This window comes from Notamacropus eugenii, chromosome 2 (genome assembly GCF_028372415.1).
Source record: "Notamacropus eugenii isolate mMacEug1 chromosome 2, mMacEug1.pri_v2, whole genome shotgun sequence".
In the NCBI taxonomy this organism is placed as follows: domain Eukaryota; kingdom Metazoa; phylum Chordata; class Mammalia; order Diprotodontia; family Macropodidae; genus Notamacropus; species Notamacropus eugenii.
The window spans coordinates 94,891,267-94,906,726 of NC_092873.1; the positions used below are offsets into that span (position 1 = coordinate 94,891,267).

The window sequence follows — 15,460 nt, forward strand, 5'->3', positions numbered from 1 at the left end:
GGCATAGCAGCCAATTTTGATTGTTTATTATTTTTATTATTATTATTTTTATTTTTATGTTCATTATGATTGGACTTTTTACTTTTTATTTTGGTAATCCTATTTCTTCTTTTTCTCTCTCTGTCTCTCTGTCTCTCTTTTGATTAATTTGACTAATGGCATATTGAATTTATTAGTCCTTAAAAAATCAAATCTTTGTTTTGTTCATTCTTTAAATTATGGGGCTTTTTGGTCTATAGTTCTGTAAATTTTCCCATTACTTTTCAAAGTGACCTCTTTTGTTCTTGTTTTGTGTTTATTAATTTTATTTCCTAATTTTTTAAATTGCAAATTCGTTTCATTCATCTTTTGTTGACATACATGTTGAGGGATATAAATTTGCCTCTGAGTGACAGGCTATAAATTTTAGTATATTTATCACCATCACAATTATCTTTTAATTAATTTTAGTTTGTCCCACTCATTATAATTTTTGGTCCCCATTTAGATCTGATTCTTTTGATCAGACCTTGGAAAAAAGAATCAGACCTTGGAAATAGAGCAACTCTACATTGTGATTTGCTCATTCCTACATCAGGATTTTACAATTTCAAATGGTTAGGGTAGGACTGTTGAAAATTTGAGGGTTCAATTCCAGAACTTTACTATATAACTCATTTTTGTTTTCTTCTCTTTGAACAAACCACCACTAGTCAATTTATTTTTTAAAAGTTCATCAAAAAATTCACTTTAACCTGATTAAATTTTATTTCTATTTGCAAAAGAAACTTTGTTGAAAAACAAAACAAAAAAAAATCACTTTCTATACACACAATATGATTAGAAATCTTTAAAAAAAATTCTAAATAAAAACTATTTTTAACTAGTGGCATAGTCAAAATTAATATTATGACAACAACTTAAAGTTCTTTTTATATTTAGCAATTGCTTTGTAATTTTCAATTTTCTTGGCATATATATGTATAAATATGCACTGTGGTTTCTAAAAGTATTCTTGATTTCTTTTGCATTCAGTGTGATTTTTCCTGTTGTTTTTCTAATTTGGGTGATGTGGTTTTCTCTTTTTGCTAAATATTTTAGTGCTTTACTGGTTTTTCAAAGCAGATTTAGGTTTTGTTTTTAATTCGTTTTTTTCCTTAATTAGCAAGTACTTATTCTTCCTCTCCCACTCTCTTTCCTCTTCCAATTAAACAAAAAGAAAAAAGAAAAAGAGAAACCAAAATCCTCTCAACAAATATTCATACTCAAAATGAAGCAAATTTCCACATTGGCAATGTCCAAAAATGCATGTCTCATTCTGCATTTTGAGCTCCCCATTCCTGTGTCAGGGACTGGCTAGTGTCAATACATCTTTTCTGGTCCTCTGGAATCATAGTTTGTTATTGTACTGATCAGGGTTCTAAAGTCTTTCAAAGTTTTTTTCTTTATTATACTGTCACCGTTCTTCTCTTTGTTCTGTTCACTTCATTGTACATCTGTTCATAAAGGTCTTTCTAATTTTCTCTGAAACTGACCATTTCATCGTTTATTACATGTCATTACATCCACATCCATAATTTGTTTAACTATGCCCCAATAGATGGGTAGCCATTTACTTTCCATTTTTTCTTTGTTTCATTTTGCTACTATGGAAAGGGCTGCCATAAATATTTTTGCATGTATAAGTCCTTTTCCTCTTTCCTTAATTTTATCGTGGTACAGCACGTAGGCTTTAGTAATTGTGATGCTGGAGTCACAGTTCCAAATTTCTTTTCAGAATTACTAGACTAAGTCACAGATACACTGAGAGTACAGTAGTTTCCCTGAACTCCCTCCAACATTTGTCATTCCTTTGATCATCTTTGCCTATCTAATGAGCATAAGGCAGAATCTTAGAGGTATTTTAATTTACATTTCTCTAGTTATTAATGATTTGGGGAATTCTTTTGTTGATAGCATGGATCTTTCTTTGAAAACTGCTTGTTCATATCCTTTGACTATTTAGTAGAGTTGGTTCTTATTTTTATAACTTTGAATAAATTCCTTATATAGCTTGGGTATGAGACCTTTATTAGAATTTACTGTAAATATCTACCCCCAAAAAAGTTATTTATTTCTAGTCTGTTCTAATTTTAACTTATTGTTTTGTTTGTGCAAAAAAAAACTATTTTAATTTCATATAATCAAAATTATCCATTTTATCTTCTGTGATTATCTCTAAATCTTCTTTGGTCATGAATTCTTTCCCTCTTCATATATATGGTAAGTAATTTCTTCCCTGCTCTTCTGATTTATGATATGACCTATCTTGGTATATAGTGTAAGATGTTTATCTAATTTCTGCCAAACTAATTTTTGGTTTTCCCAGCAATTTTTGTCAAAAAGCTGAGTCCTTATTACTCTCCCTAAGTGGGGTCTTTTAATTTATGGAATATTATGCTATTGAGTTCATTTGCCTCCATGATGTTCCAATGATCTATTTTTCTACTTTTTAAATAGTTTTGATGATTACTGTATTGTAGAATAGTTTGAGATCTGATACTACTAGAACTCCTTCTTTTTCTCTATTTTTCATTATTTCCCTTGAAAGTCTTGACCTTTTGTTTCTCCAAGTAAATTTCATTATAATTTATTCCACCTCTATAAAATGATCTATCAGAAGTTTTATCAATATGGCACTGAATAAGTCAATCAACTAAGGTACTATCATCAGTTTTATTATATTTACACATGCTACCTGATAGGCAATTAATTCTCTCCAATTATTTAAATTTTTCTTTATATCTGTGAAGAGTATTTTGTAATTATATTCATATAAGTGCCTAAGTGTGCCAAGACTCCCAAAATGACTCCCTAAAGACTCCTAAAAATTTTATACATTCTGGAGCTATTTTGAATAGAATCTCTCTTTCCAGCCCCTCCTGTGGGATTTTATTGATAATATACTAAAATGTTAATGATTTAGGTGGATTTATTTGATGTCATAAAACTTTGTTAAATTTTAAAATTAAGTCAATTATTTTAGTTGACTATGGTTCTCTAGATGGTCATATAATCTACAAAAACTGATAATTTCTCCCTCTGGCTATATTTATATTCCTTTGATCTTCTTTTCTTATCTAATTGCTATAGCTAGCATCTCTAGCTCCATATTAAATAGTGGTAATTATAATGGACATCTTTCCTTTACCCCTTATCTCACTGATAAGGTAGCTAACTTTTCTCCATTATATATAATATTTACTCTTGCTTTTTGTTGCTTTGTTGTTGTACCGTTATGTCTGACTCTTCATGAACCTATTTGGGGTTTTCTTAGCAAAGAGACTGGAGTGGTTTACCATTTCCTCCTCCAGTTTTATATACATACATATACACACACATATTTTATAGATAAGGAAACTGAGGCAAACAAGGTGAAGTGACTTGCTCACTATCACACAGCTAATGAGTGTCTGAGGCCAGTACTGAACTCACAAAAAGGAGTCCTTTCCATATTAAGGAAAAAAATCCATTTATTCCTATATTTTCTAGTGCTTTTTTTCATAGAAATGGGTGTCAGATTTCATTAAAAGTCTTTTCAGAACATATTGACATAATTCAGTCAGTCAATAAGCATTCCTTAAACACTTACTATTTGCCAGGCACTGTCCCAAGAGATATGGATACAAAAAGAGACAAAAAAAAACTTGCCTTTCACAAGCTTAGGATCTAATGGAGGATACAAATAAATATTTACAGAGAAGCTGTAAATAAGAAATAATTAATGGAGGAAAGGCACTAGAATTAAAAGAGGCTGACAAAGGCTTCCTATAGAAGATGGGATTTTAACTGGTTCTTGAAGGAAATCAGGAGAGAGAGATAAGGAAGATGATCATTCCAAGGCTTAGGGGACAGCCAGAGAAAATACCTAGAGCTAAGAGATGGAGTGTCTTGTTCCTGTAAAAGAAGCACAAAAATTCACTGAAGAAAAGAGCTCCTTAAAAAGTAGAATTGGACAAATGGAGAAAGGAGGTACAAAAGTTTACTAAAGAGAACTCCTTAAAAAGTGGAATTGGCCAAATGGGAAAAGATGTACAAGGACTTTGGTAGGAAGAATTTTCTTTTCTTGGTCTTCAGCAGCTGTTGAAGCACCCACAGAAGTAATTGTCAGGCTACTGACAAGTTGGATGCTATTTGAGATGATAGCTATGGAGTTTGGGATGGAAATAGGACCAGTGGTCTAGGAGGTGCTGACACTGTTAGGAGTCTTGGGCTTATCTGTCTACAAATGGCAACTAGATGACAGTTGGTGTTGATGATAAAGAGGAAAGTAGATACCTTTTTCCATAATGATTGCTCCCCTGAATGTTGGCTGAGGGTCTCTGCCTAGAAGCAGGGCCAGTCATCTGGAGAGCCCTGCTGTTACCAATGCTCTTGAGTTCAGGGATCTGGGCCATCTCCTATATAGCTTTAGTGTATTGGTATAGTAATAAAATAACAACAACAACAAAAAAACCTGTAACAGTCAATTATTTGCCACCACAAAAGCATATATGGTTTTATAAGTTAATATCTGGCCCTCAGGTTTCTCTTAGTGATCCCTCTTTTTATTGGCATTTGACATCACTGATATAGGCAATCTGAGCTCAAATATGATCACTGAGTTGGCCGTCTTCATTTCCATTTCTTGTCTACCCATTCGCTTCTCAATCCCTTGCAATCTGGTTTCTGACACCATTACTCTACTGAAGCTGCCCCCTCCCAAAGCTTACTTATCATCTCTAATCTGTAAAATTTGATCACCTTTTCTCAGTCCTCATCCTCCTTTGTGGTGGGAAGGAGCAGCTTTTGACACTATTGATCCCTTCTAGATACTCTCTCTTCACTCAGTTTCCACTTTTCCATTCTCAGTTGTTTTTCCTTCTATCTGTCTGGAAGGTCCTTTTCTTCTTCCTCTGTATCCTGCTCACTAAACATAAGTCAGAATTGAAAATTTTAAATCATAATTCTCTCCCCCCTCTAAAAGTCACTCTTCCTCCAAGCCTTCTTGTCTCTATTGAAGGCATTACCATTTTTTCAGTCACCTCAGTTGTACTCCTCACCACAAATACAATGTGAGCTGCTGGAGGGCAAGAAGAGTTTCCATTCCCACTCCCCACTGTAACCCCATAGTAGAACCATGCAAAAATTGTTGAATTAAATTTGCTAAAAAAAACACTTTGGGGTATCATTTAGTTTAGTCATTACTGAGCTTATATTTTGCTGTGTTTTGAGAAACTTCTAGCATTGTTGCAAGTGCTGTGCTACTAGTGTTCATTTTGATTTGTTCCATTCATTCGTTTGTTTTTACTGTCAGACCTGATTGATATATTTTTTGGATTTTTAAAGCTTTAAATATTTTATCTATTTATTTTTATTTATCCATTTATTTTAAATATTATTTTTTTACAATTACATGTAAACAATTTTAACCTTTTCTTTTTAAATTTTTGAGTTCTAAATTCTTTCTCCTTCCTTGCTCCCTTCTTTGAAAAGGCACACAATTTGATATAGGTTATAAATGTGTTGTTGTTCAGTTGTTTGGTTGTGTCTGACTCTTCATGATTCCAATTGGGGTTTTCTTGGCAATGATACTGGAGTAGTTTGCTATTTCTTCCTCCAGCTCATTTTTTTCAGGTGAGGAAACTAAGGCAAACAGGGTTAAGGGACTTGCCCAGGGTCACATAGTTATTAAGTGTCTGAGGCCAGATTTGAACTCAGGAAGATAAGTCTTCCTGACCTCAGGTCTGGCATTCTATTCACTTTGTCACCTGACTGACCCAGGTTATACATACGTAGTCATGTAAAACATATTTCCATATTAATCATGTTGTGACAGAAAACATGCACTAAAATTTTTTAAATGTATATTATTGGAATGGAATATTTTTGTGCTATAAAAAATTATAGGCAGGAAGATTTCAAAAAAATCTAGAAAGATTTACATAAATGGGTGCATAGTGAAATGAACGGAATCAGGAGGAGGATGTCATGTATGGTAAGAGCAATATATTGTATGATGAAGAACTATGAATGACTTAGTTATTCTTAGCAGTACAATGATCCAAGCAATACCAAAGGGCTAATGATGAAGTATACTATCCACCTCCAGAGAAAGAACTCATGTTGTTTGAATATTGATTGAAGTGTGCTATTTTCCACTTTTTTCTTTCTTTCATTTTCTTTCTTTCATCTTTTATTCAACTCTTCTTGTACAAAATGATTAATATGGAAATGTTTTACATAATTGCACATGTATAATGCATATCTGATTATTTACCATTTCTGGGAAGAGGAAAAAGGGAGGGAGGGATAGAATTTGCAACTCAAACTTTTAATAAAAATGTTAAATAATTGAAAAATGTATGCTTCAATCTGCATTCAGACTCCATCAGTTCTTTCTCTGGAGGTGGGAAACATTTTTCAAAAGTTCTTCAGACTTCTTAGATCACTGTATTGCTGAGAATAGCTAAGTCTTTCCCAGTTGATCATTGTACAATATTGCTCTTACTGTGTATAGTGTTCTCCTGGCTGCTCACTTCACTTTGCATCAGTTCATACAAGTCTTTCCAGGTTTTTCTGTAATCATCCTGCTCATCATTTCTTACAACCCAATAGAATTCCCTCACAATCATATACTACAACTTGTTCAGCCATTCCCCAGTTGATGGACATCCACTGAATTTCCAATTCTTTGTCACCACAAAAAAAGCTGCTATAAATATTTTTGTACATGTGGCTCCTTTTCCCATTTTTATAATCTCTTTGGGATACAACTCTAGAAGAGGTATTGCTGGGTCAATGGGTATACACAATTTTATAGCCTTTTGGGCATAGTTCCAAATTGCTCTCCAAAATGGTTGGATCAGTTCACAACTCCATCAACAATTTGTTAGTGTTTCAATTTCCCCATATTCTCTCTAAAATGTATAATTTTTCTATTTTGTTATGTTAGTCAATCTGATAGATGTGATGTGTTACCTCAGAGTTGTTTTGATTTTCATTTCTCTAATAAATAGTTAATTTAGAGCATTTTTTCATATGACTATAGATAGCTTTGATTTCTTCGTCTGAGAACTGCCTGTTCATATCCTTTGACCAGTTGTCAATTGGAAAAATGGCTCCTTTTTTATACTTGACTCAATTCTTTATATATTTTAGAAGTGAGACCTTTATCAGAGAAACTTGCTGTAAACACATTTTCCAAGTTTTCTGCTTTCCTTCTGATACTAGTTGCATTTGGTTTTATTTGTTTTTAATTTAAGGTAACCAAAATTATCCATTTCAGCTGGGAACTAATTTGGCAGAGTAAGCAGTAAATCACCATAACTTTCCCATATTCACCTCCAAAAAACATAAAACACCCCAAAACAAATCCTGGAACAGCAGAACCAGCAAAAAGATGGGGTGAAACAACCTTTTAATCCACGAAGTTTGGAAGATTGACAAGAAAGGTCTGTCTCACTTGTCTAAAAGGGAAAGCAGGTCGGGACAGGAAGCATCCCAACAAGTCAGCAGAAAGCCCCTTCTCAGCTCCTGAGCTCCTGAGGTGGAGTGGGCAAACATCAACATCAGGACCCCCTACATGCTTCAGTATAGTCAGGGAAACTGGCGGATGCCAGCTCTGAGAACCTCCACCTATTTCAGCATAGTCCTGGGCAAACAGACAGCTCACCATGATTTTTAGTGTAGCTCTTGGGAAATGAAGAAATACTCCACCAGCCTCAGCACATACCATGCACAAACACTAGGACTCCAACTCAGCATGAGGAAGGCTGCCAGACTCCTACAGTCTCCAACAGTGCCAACCATATCACACCCTCTCAGTACAGCACCAGAAATGACGGTTCCCTCCAGCCCTCAGAGCAACATCAATGCAGCACCAGGTAAACAGCCAGGGTCTTCAGCCCCTGGCAGCAGGCTGAGACAGTGCCCCTTACATCTGAGCAGCAGAGCTCAGATTTAAAAGGAAAAAGGACCAAAAAAGATGAGCAAAAAATAGCAAAGAAAGAATCTGACCATAGAAGTTATTATTGTGACAGGGAAAATCAAGACACAAACTCAGAAGAGGACATATATTAAAACAACTGTGAGCCAACCCCCAAAGAAAAACAGGAAGTGGTCTCAAGACTAGAAGGAACTTATATGAGAGCTCAAAAAGGAGCTTAAAAATCATATAAGAGAGGTAGAAGAAAAATTGGAAAAAGAAATGAGTGATGCAAGAGAATTATGAAAAAAGAGTAAACAGCCTGGAAAAAGAAAACAACTGTTAAAAAGCAGAATTGGACAAATGGAAAAAAAATACAAAAATCTTCTGAAGAAAAAGCTCCTTGAACAATTTGGAACTATGCCCAAAGGGTTATAAAAATGTGCATACCCTTTGACCCAGCAACACTACTTCTAGGGCTGTGTCCCAAAGAAATCATAAAAATGGGAAAAGGACCCACATGTATGAAAATATTTATAGCAGCTCTTTTTGTAGTGGCCAAAAACTGGAAATTGAGGGGACACCCATCAATTGGGGAATGGCTGAACAAGTTGTGGTATGAATGTAATGGAATACTATTGTGCTGTAAGAAATGACGAACAGGCAGACTTCAGAAAAACCTGAAGACTTATATGAATTGATGCTGAGAGAAGTGAGCAGAACTAGGAGAACATTATACACAGTAACAGCCACAGTGTGCAAAGATTGTATCTGATAAACTTAACCCTTCACAGCAACGCAAGGACCTAAAACATTTCCAAAGGACTCATGATGCAAAATGCCATCCACATGCAGAATGCAGAATGAAGCAGACTATCTTCGATTTTGTTATGATAAATTATGTTTTGTTTATTTCTCATGGTTTCTCCCATTCGTTTCAATTTCTATGCAACATAACTAATGTGAAAATGTGTTTAATAAGAATGAATGTGTAGCATCCATATAAGGTTGCATGCCATCGTGGGAAGGGAGGAAGAAAGAAGGGGAAAAAAATTAAAACTTATGGAAATGATTGTTGAAAACTGAAAACAAATTAATTATTAAAAAAAAGAAAAGAAAATAACTCCTTAAAAAGTAGAATTGGTCAAATGAAAAAAGAAGTACAAAAGCTAACTGAGGAGAACATTTCCTTAAAAGTTAGAATTGGGTAAGTGAAAGCTATGACTCTATGAGACATCAAGAATCAATCAAAGAAATTCAAAAGAATGAAAAAATAGAAGAAAATGTAAAATACCACATTGGAAAAACAACTGACCTGGAAAATAGATTTGGGAGAGACAATATCAGAATCATTGGGCTACCTGAAAGCCATAATCAAAAGGAGGACCCGGACAGCATCTTTCAAGAAATTATCAAGGAAAAGTGCCTTGATATTCTGGAACCAGAGGGCAAAATAGGCATTGAAAGAATCTACTGATCACCTCAGGAAAAGAATCCAAAAATAAAAACTTCAAGGAACATTATAGTTAAATTTCAGAATTATCAGGTCAAGAAAAAAATAGAGCAAGTGGCATAAAGAAACAGTTCAACTATCAGGGAGACACAATCAGGATTACACAGGACCTAGCAGCTGCAACATTAAAGGATCAGAGGTCATAGAACATGATATTCCAAAAGGCAAAGGAGCTATGACTACAACCAAGAAACATCTTCCCAGCAAAATTAAACATAATACTTTAAGGGAAAAAAATGGTCATTCAATGAAATAGAAGGATTTCAAGCTTTCATATGGAGAAGGTCACAACTGAACAAAAAAAGTGATCTCCAATATCAAGACCCAACAGAAGCTACAAAGGGAAAAAGAGAAAAGAAAACATAAGAGATTCAATGGAGATGAACTGTTTACATCCCTACTTAGGAAGATGATACTTAGAATTTTTAAAAATTGTACCTCAAATAGTACAGCTAGAAGCAATATACATGGACATAGGACATGGGTACAAGGTGAATTTGAGAGAATAGTATAAAAAAATGAAGGGATGAGAAAGAAGAGTACATTGGATGCAGAAGGAAGGGAAAGGTAGAATGAAGCAATTATTTTTCATGAAGAGGTAGAATGGAATAAATTATTTCTCATGAAGAGATGGGAAAAACCTACTACAGTGGAGGGAAAGATGGGAAGGTGGGCAATGGGCATTGCTTGAACCTGACTCACATCACTATTGGCCCAAAGAGAGAGTAATATGCACAATCAGTTGAGTATAGAAATCTATCTTACTCAACAGCAAAGTAGGAGGGGAGGAGGTTAAGTAAAGAGGGAAGGGACTAACAGAAGAGAAAGCAGACCAGGGGAGTCAGTAGACAGAAGCAAAACACTGGTGAAGAGTAAAAGCATGAAAGGAGAGAGAGGACAAACAGGAAGAAAAATAGGATAGAGTGAAATACTCAGTAATCATAACTGTGAATGTGAATGGGATGAACTCTCCCACAAGACAGAAGCAGATGGCAGAATGGATCAAAAAATAGAATCCTACAACATTTTGTTTACACACTTGAAGCAGAGAGATACACACACACATACAGAGTAAAGGTAAAGGAATGCAGCAGAATCTATTATGCTTCAGTTGAAGTAAAAAAAGAAAAAGCAGAGATAGCAATACTAGTCTCAGACAAAGCAAAAGCAAAAATAAACCTAATTAAAAGAAATAAGGAGGAAAGTACATCTTAATAAAAGGTGCCATAAACAATGGAGTAATATTAATACTAAACATATATGTACCAAGTGGCATAACATCCAAATTCTTAAAAGAGAAATTAAGTGAGTTATAGGTTCATTAGAAGAGAAAGAGAGCATTATAAAATGTAAAACAGATCATTTTGATTACATTAAATTAAAAAAGTTTTTACACAAACAAAATCAATGAAACCAAAATTAGAAGGAAAGCAGAAAGTGGGGACACAATCTTTATAGTAAGTGTCTCTGTTAAAGGCCTCATTTCTCAAATATATAGAGAACTGAGTCAAATTTATAAGAATATAAGCCATTTCCCAATTGATAAATTGTCAAAGAATATGAACAGGCAGTTTTCAGCTGAAGAAATCAAAACTATCTATAGGCATATGAAGAAATGCTCTAAATCACTTGATTAGAAAAATGAATATTAAAACAACTCTGAGGTACCAGGTATTAATCTATCAGATTGACTAATATGACAAAAAAGGAAATACGACAAAAAAGGAAAATTAAAAATATTGGAGAAGATGTGGGAAAATTAAGACCCTAATGTACTGTTGGTGGAACTGTGAATGGATCCAATCATTCTGGAGAGCAATTTGGAAATATGCCCAAAGATCAACTAAGTTGTGCGTACCCTTTGACCCAACAATACCACTACTAGGTCTGTATCCCAAAGAGATCAGAAAAAAGGGTAAAGGACCTATATGTACAAAAATATTTATAGCAGCTCTTTTTTGTGGTAGCAAGAAATTGGATATTGAGAGGATGCCCATCAATTGGGGAATGGCTAAACAAGTTGTGGTATATGAATGTAATGGAATGCTATTGAGTAATAAGAAATGATGAGCAGGATACCTTCAGAAAAACCTGGAAAGACTCATATGAGCTGATGCAAAGTGAAATGAGCAGAACCAAAAAACATTATACACAGTATCAGTAACACTGTGTGACCGACTGTGAATGACTTGACTCTTCTTAGTAACAGAATGATCCAAGACAAGTACAAACAACTCATGAAGAAAAATACTATCCACATCCAGATAAAGAACTGATGAACTTTGAAAGCAAAAAGAAGCATACTTTTTCACTTACTTCATTCTTTCTCGTGTTTTTTTCTTTTGATCTGTTTCTCCTTTCACAGCTGTGACTAATATGGAAATATGTTTTATATTATGTATTACATGTTTTATAGATATATATTTTATAGATATGTAACATATCATATTGCCTATCATTTTTGGAAGAGGAGAGGGAAGGGAGGTAGGGAGAAAAATTTGGAACTCAAAATCTTGTAAAAATGAATGCTAAAAATTGTCTTGATGTGTAATTGTAAAAAAATAAAATAAAATACTATTGAAATTATCCACTTTACATCCATAATGTTCTCTTGTCTCTTGTCTGGCCATAAATTCTTCCCTTTTCCATAGATCTAACAGGTAAACTATTCCATGCTGCCCTAATTTGCTTATGGTTATCACCCTTTATGTTTAAATCACATACCCATTTTGAACTTACGTTGGTATACAGTGTAAGATGTTGCTCTGTGCTTAGTTTCTGCCAAAATACTTTCCAATTTTCCCAACAATTTTTGTCAAATTGTGAGTTCTTGTCCCAAAAGCTTGGATCTTTGGGTTTATCAAACACTAGATTACTATAGTTCTTAACTACTGTGTGTTGCACCTATTCCAATTGCATCTATTGCAATCTGTTCCACTGATCCACCACTCTATTTCTTAGCCAATATCAGATTGTTTTGATGATAACCACTTTGTAATACTATGTAGTATTAGTCATACTACTACTACTACTACATAGTACTACTTTGTAGTCCTATGACTAAGTCACCTTCTTTCACAATTTTTTCCATTGACTCCCTTGACATTGTCGATCTTTTGTTCTTCCAGATGAATTTTGTTACTATTTTTTCTAACCCCTCCAAAATTATTTTTGGTAGTTTGATTGGTATGGCACTGAACAAGTAAATTAATTTAGGTAGAATTACTTTTATTGTATTGACTCAGACTACCCACGAGTAATTAATATTTTCCAGTTGTTTAGATCTGACTTTATTTGTGTGAAAACTGTTTTGTAATTATGTTCATATAGTCCCTGAGTTTTCCTTGGCAAATAGACTCCCAAGTATTTTATGTTATCTATAATTATTTTAAATGAAATTTCTTTTCTATCTCTTGCTACCAGACTTTCTTAGTAATACATATGTATATATAGTATATATCTATCAATAGTAACATAAATGCTGATGATTTCTGTTGGTTTATTTTATATCCTGCAACTTTGCTAAGGTTGTTAATTATTTCTACTAGTTTTTTTAAGTTGATTCTCTAGGATTCTCCAAATATACCATCATATCATCTTCAAAGAGGGATGGTTTTGTATTCTCATTACCTATTCTAATTCCTTCAATTTCTTTTTCTTTTATTGCTAAAGTCAACATTTCTAGTATAATGTTGAATAATAGTGGTGATAATGGGCAACTTTGTTTCACCCCTGATCTGTTGGGAAGGCTTCTCGCTTTTCCCAATTACATATAATGCTTGCTGGTAGTTTTAGATAGATACTACTTATTATTTTAAGAAAAGCTCCATTTATTTATATGCTTTCATTTTTAATAGGAATGAGTGTTATATTTTGTCAAATACTTTTTTCTGCATTTATTGAAACAATCAGATGACTTCTGTTGTTTTTGTTATTGATATGACCTAACAGTTTTCTTAATACTGAACCAGCCCTGCATTCCTGGTATAAATCCCACCTGGTCATAGTATATGATCTTTATGATATCTTGGTGTAATATCCTTGAAAATATTTTATTTAAAATTTCTGCATCAATATTCCAAGCTCTATTCATTGGTTCACTTAGCTTTCCCTCCAACCCCCATATTCTGGTTACCTAAGTACAAATCTGACAACAGCCAGGAGATGGTCCAAGCACTTTCTGATGCTTGATGGGTCATGACAGACAGCTAAAGCAAGAAAGCTTCAGTGAGGTGAATCAACCTGAAGCACCCTCAGTGTGTATCTTTGTTGAATGTCCTTCTCCTTCCATGGCTCAATAAATCTCCTTCTGTTATCTATTGAATGATTATCTCATTTTGTTCCAATACTGCTCCTAAACTACTGGGAGACTGACCTCAATTAGACTCAGTTTAGAACAACCCTCAATACATTTTTCTTCTGGCATTTTTGCTTTGGTTTCTTTTAATCTAGAAAATCATTTTCGTTGTGTTGAATTTTTTTTGTTTTGCTCATTTATTCGAATGCTGTTCTTCCCTATTTTTTCTTTTAAGGATTTAAAGTAATTTTGCTCCCTTTCTGGTGCTATTTTTGAGGTAGATAGAAAGAGAGCTGGAATTCCTTGTGACACCTCATTCTTCTATCATCCCATGCCTCTCTGCTCATGAATTCGATTCAACAAATATTCCTTAACTATTGTTGAATTAAACTGGTCCCCTCATATGAATAATAGTCCTTTCTATAACTTCTAGTCTATTGGGACATAGATGATTCTGCCCCTGGTATTTGGAGACTAAAATAAAATCAATGAGAAGGACAATAGCCCTGAGGTGATTTTACTGGTCAAATGTGGACATATAAAAATATAGAGGCAGTTATCTTGTAATAGTCCTTATTTCACTTTTTTTTTTTACTTATCACATTCTCTAAACAGGAGCCAATAGGAAACAGTTATAAACCAAACTGAGACAATCTAAATATGAACTTATTTACTATTTCCTTCCTTTGCCCACCCAATGATACTCCTTTACACACAACTTCCCCCCCAAAAAAACCTACAACTCTACCCAAATTGAGTGACTTCAGTTGCAGCAGAACCATCGAGAAACTGAAGATTCCAGAAAATTCAAGATTCAAATTCAAGAAAATTGAAAGAGAGTAAGAATTAGAGATAAGAGAGTTGGATCCTGGAATTCTGACTCTTGCAGAAAAGATTGCTTTATTTTATATTAATATGAGATGGGTAATGGAGCTTTGGGAAACTTGGATAGTCAAGCTTTGGGATATTTGAGTAGTGTGGCCTGTCTTCATTTGATTCCACATAGGTAAAGAGACGGCGGGTGTAGGAAGTGATATTACTTTGCATCTTGTTTCTGTACACGATGTGAGCATACTTGATCACAAAAAACATCCAGAATCCATACATGAAAATACGGGAGAACAAACCAAACCAGCGTAAATACCTCACTTCTTCTGGAATCACATTGTTTCTGGTATTGGTCAGGGACTGCAGCAGGGAGTTGACTGCTTCATAGAAGACAATCCAAACGACATAGATCACCATGCCTTGATAGATTTTTGCATATACAGAATATAAGAGGAAACAGCTGATGAGGATGGTGATTATGGACAAGCAGAAGGTGATCCAATAGCTCCAGCAGGCGATCAAGCTATTCACAAAGTTAGTCTTCACTTGCTTATTTTCAGTGGAACAGTTGATATTCTTCATGTACTTCTCTTCAAACACAATATACATGTTGGTGACAAAGATGGTGAAGACACCAGAGAGAAAAGTGCCTAGTTGGGCATTCAGTCCAAACCAGTGTTGCTCTCTCATACTAAAGCCTTCTACAAAAGATATTAGACAGAGCCTTGTGCCAGAAATGTTTCATTTCCCAAACCCAAACTTGAGGCAGGCTGCCAATTGTCCTCTTTCATTTGCTACAACACCTTGTTAAATCCTTCTCTCTCAGTTATCTCTAAACCTGTCCTTGTTGCTGTCCAGCCTGATGCTGGCAGTTGGAGATGGTTGAGAATAGAATCCA

The 15,460-nt window shown here is 34.4% G+C and overlaps 1 protein-coding gene across 1 annotated transcript; it reads right to left on the reverse strand.

Annotated features, from left to right (window-relative positions):
- Positions 1–14,600: 14,600 nt before the first annotated feature.
- Positions 14,601–15,460, reverse strand: TMEM217 (transmembrane protein 217). Its single transcript, XM_072638420.1, has one exon. The coding sequence runs from the start codon at positions 15,250–15,252 to the stop codon at positions 14,635–14,637; it is 618 nt and encodes a 205-aa protein (XP_072494521.1). The 5' UTR covers positions 15,253–15,460; the 3' UTR covers positions 14,601–14,634.

Bases quoted from the DNA above. Each gene is read 5' to 3' on its own strand.
- TMEM217 (XM_072638420.1), bottom strand. From the start codon at position 15,252: ATGAGAGAGCAACACTGGTTTGGACTGAATGCCCAACTAGGCACTTTT.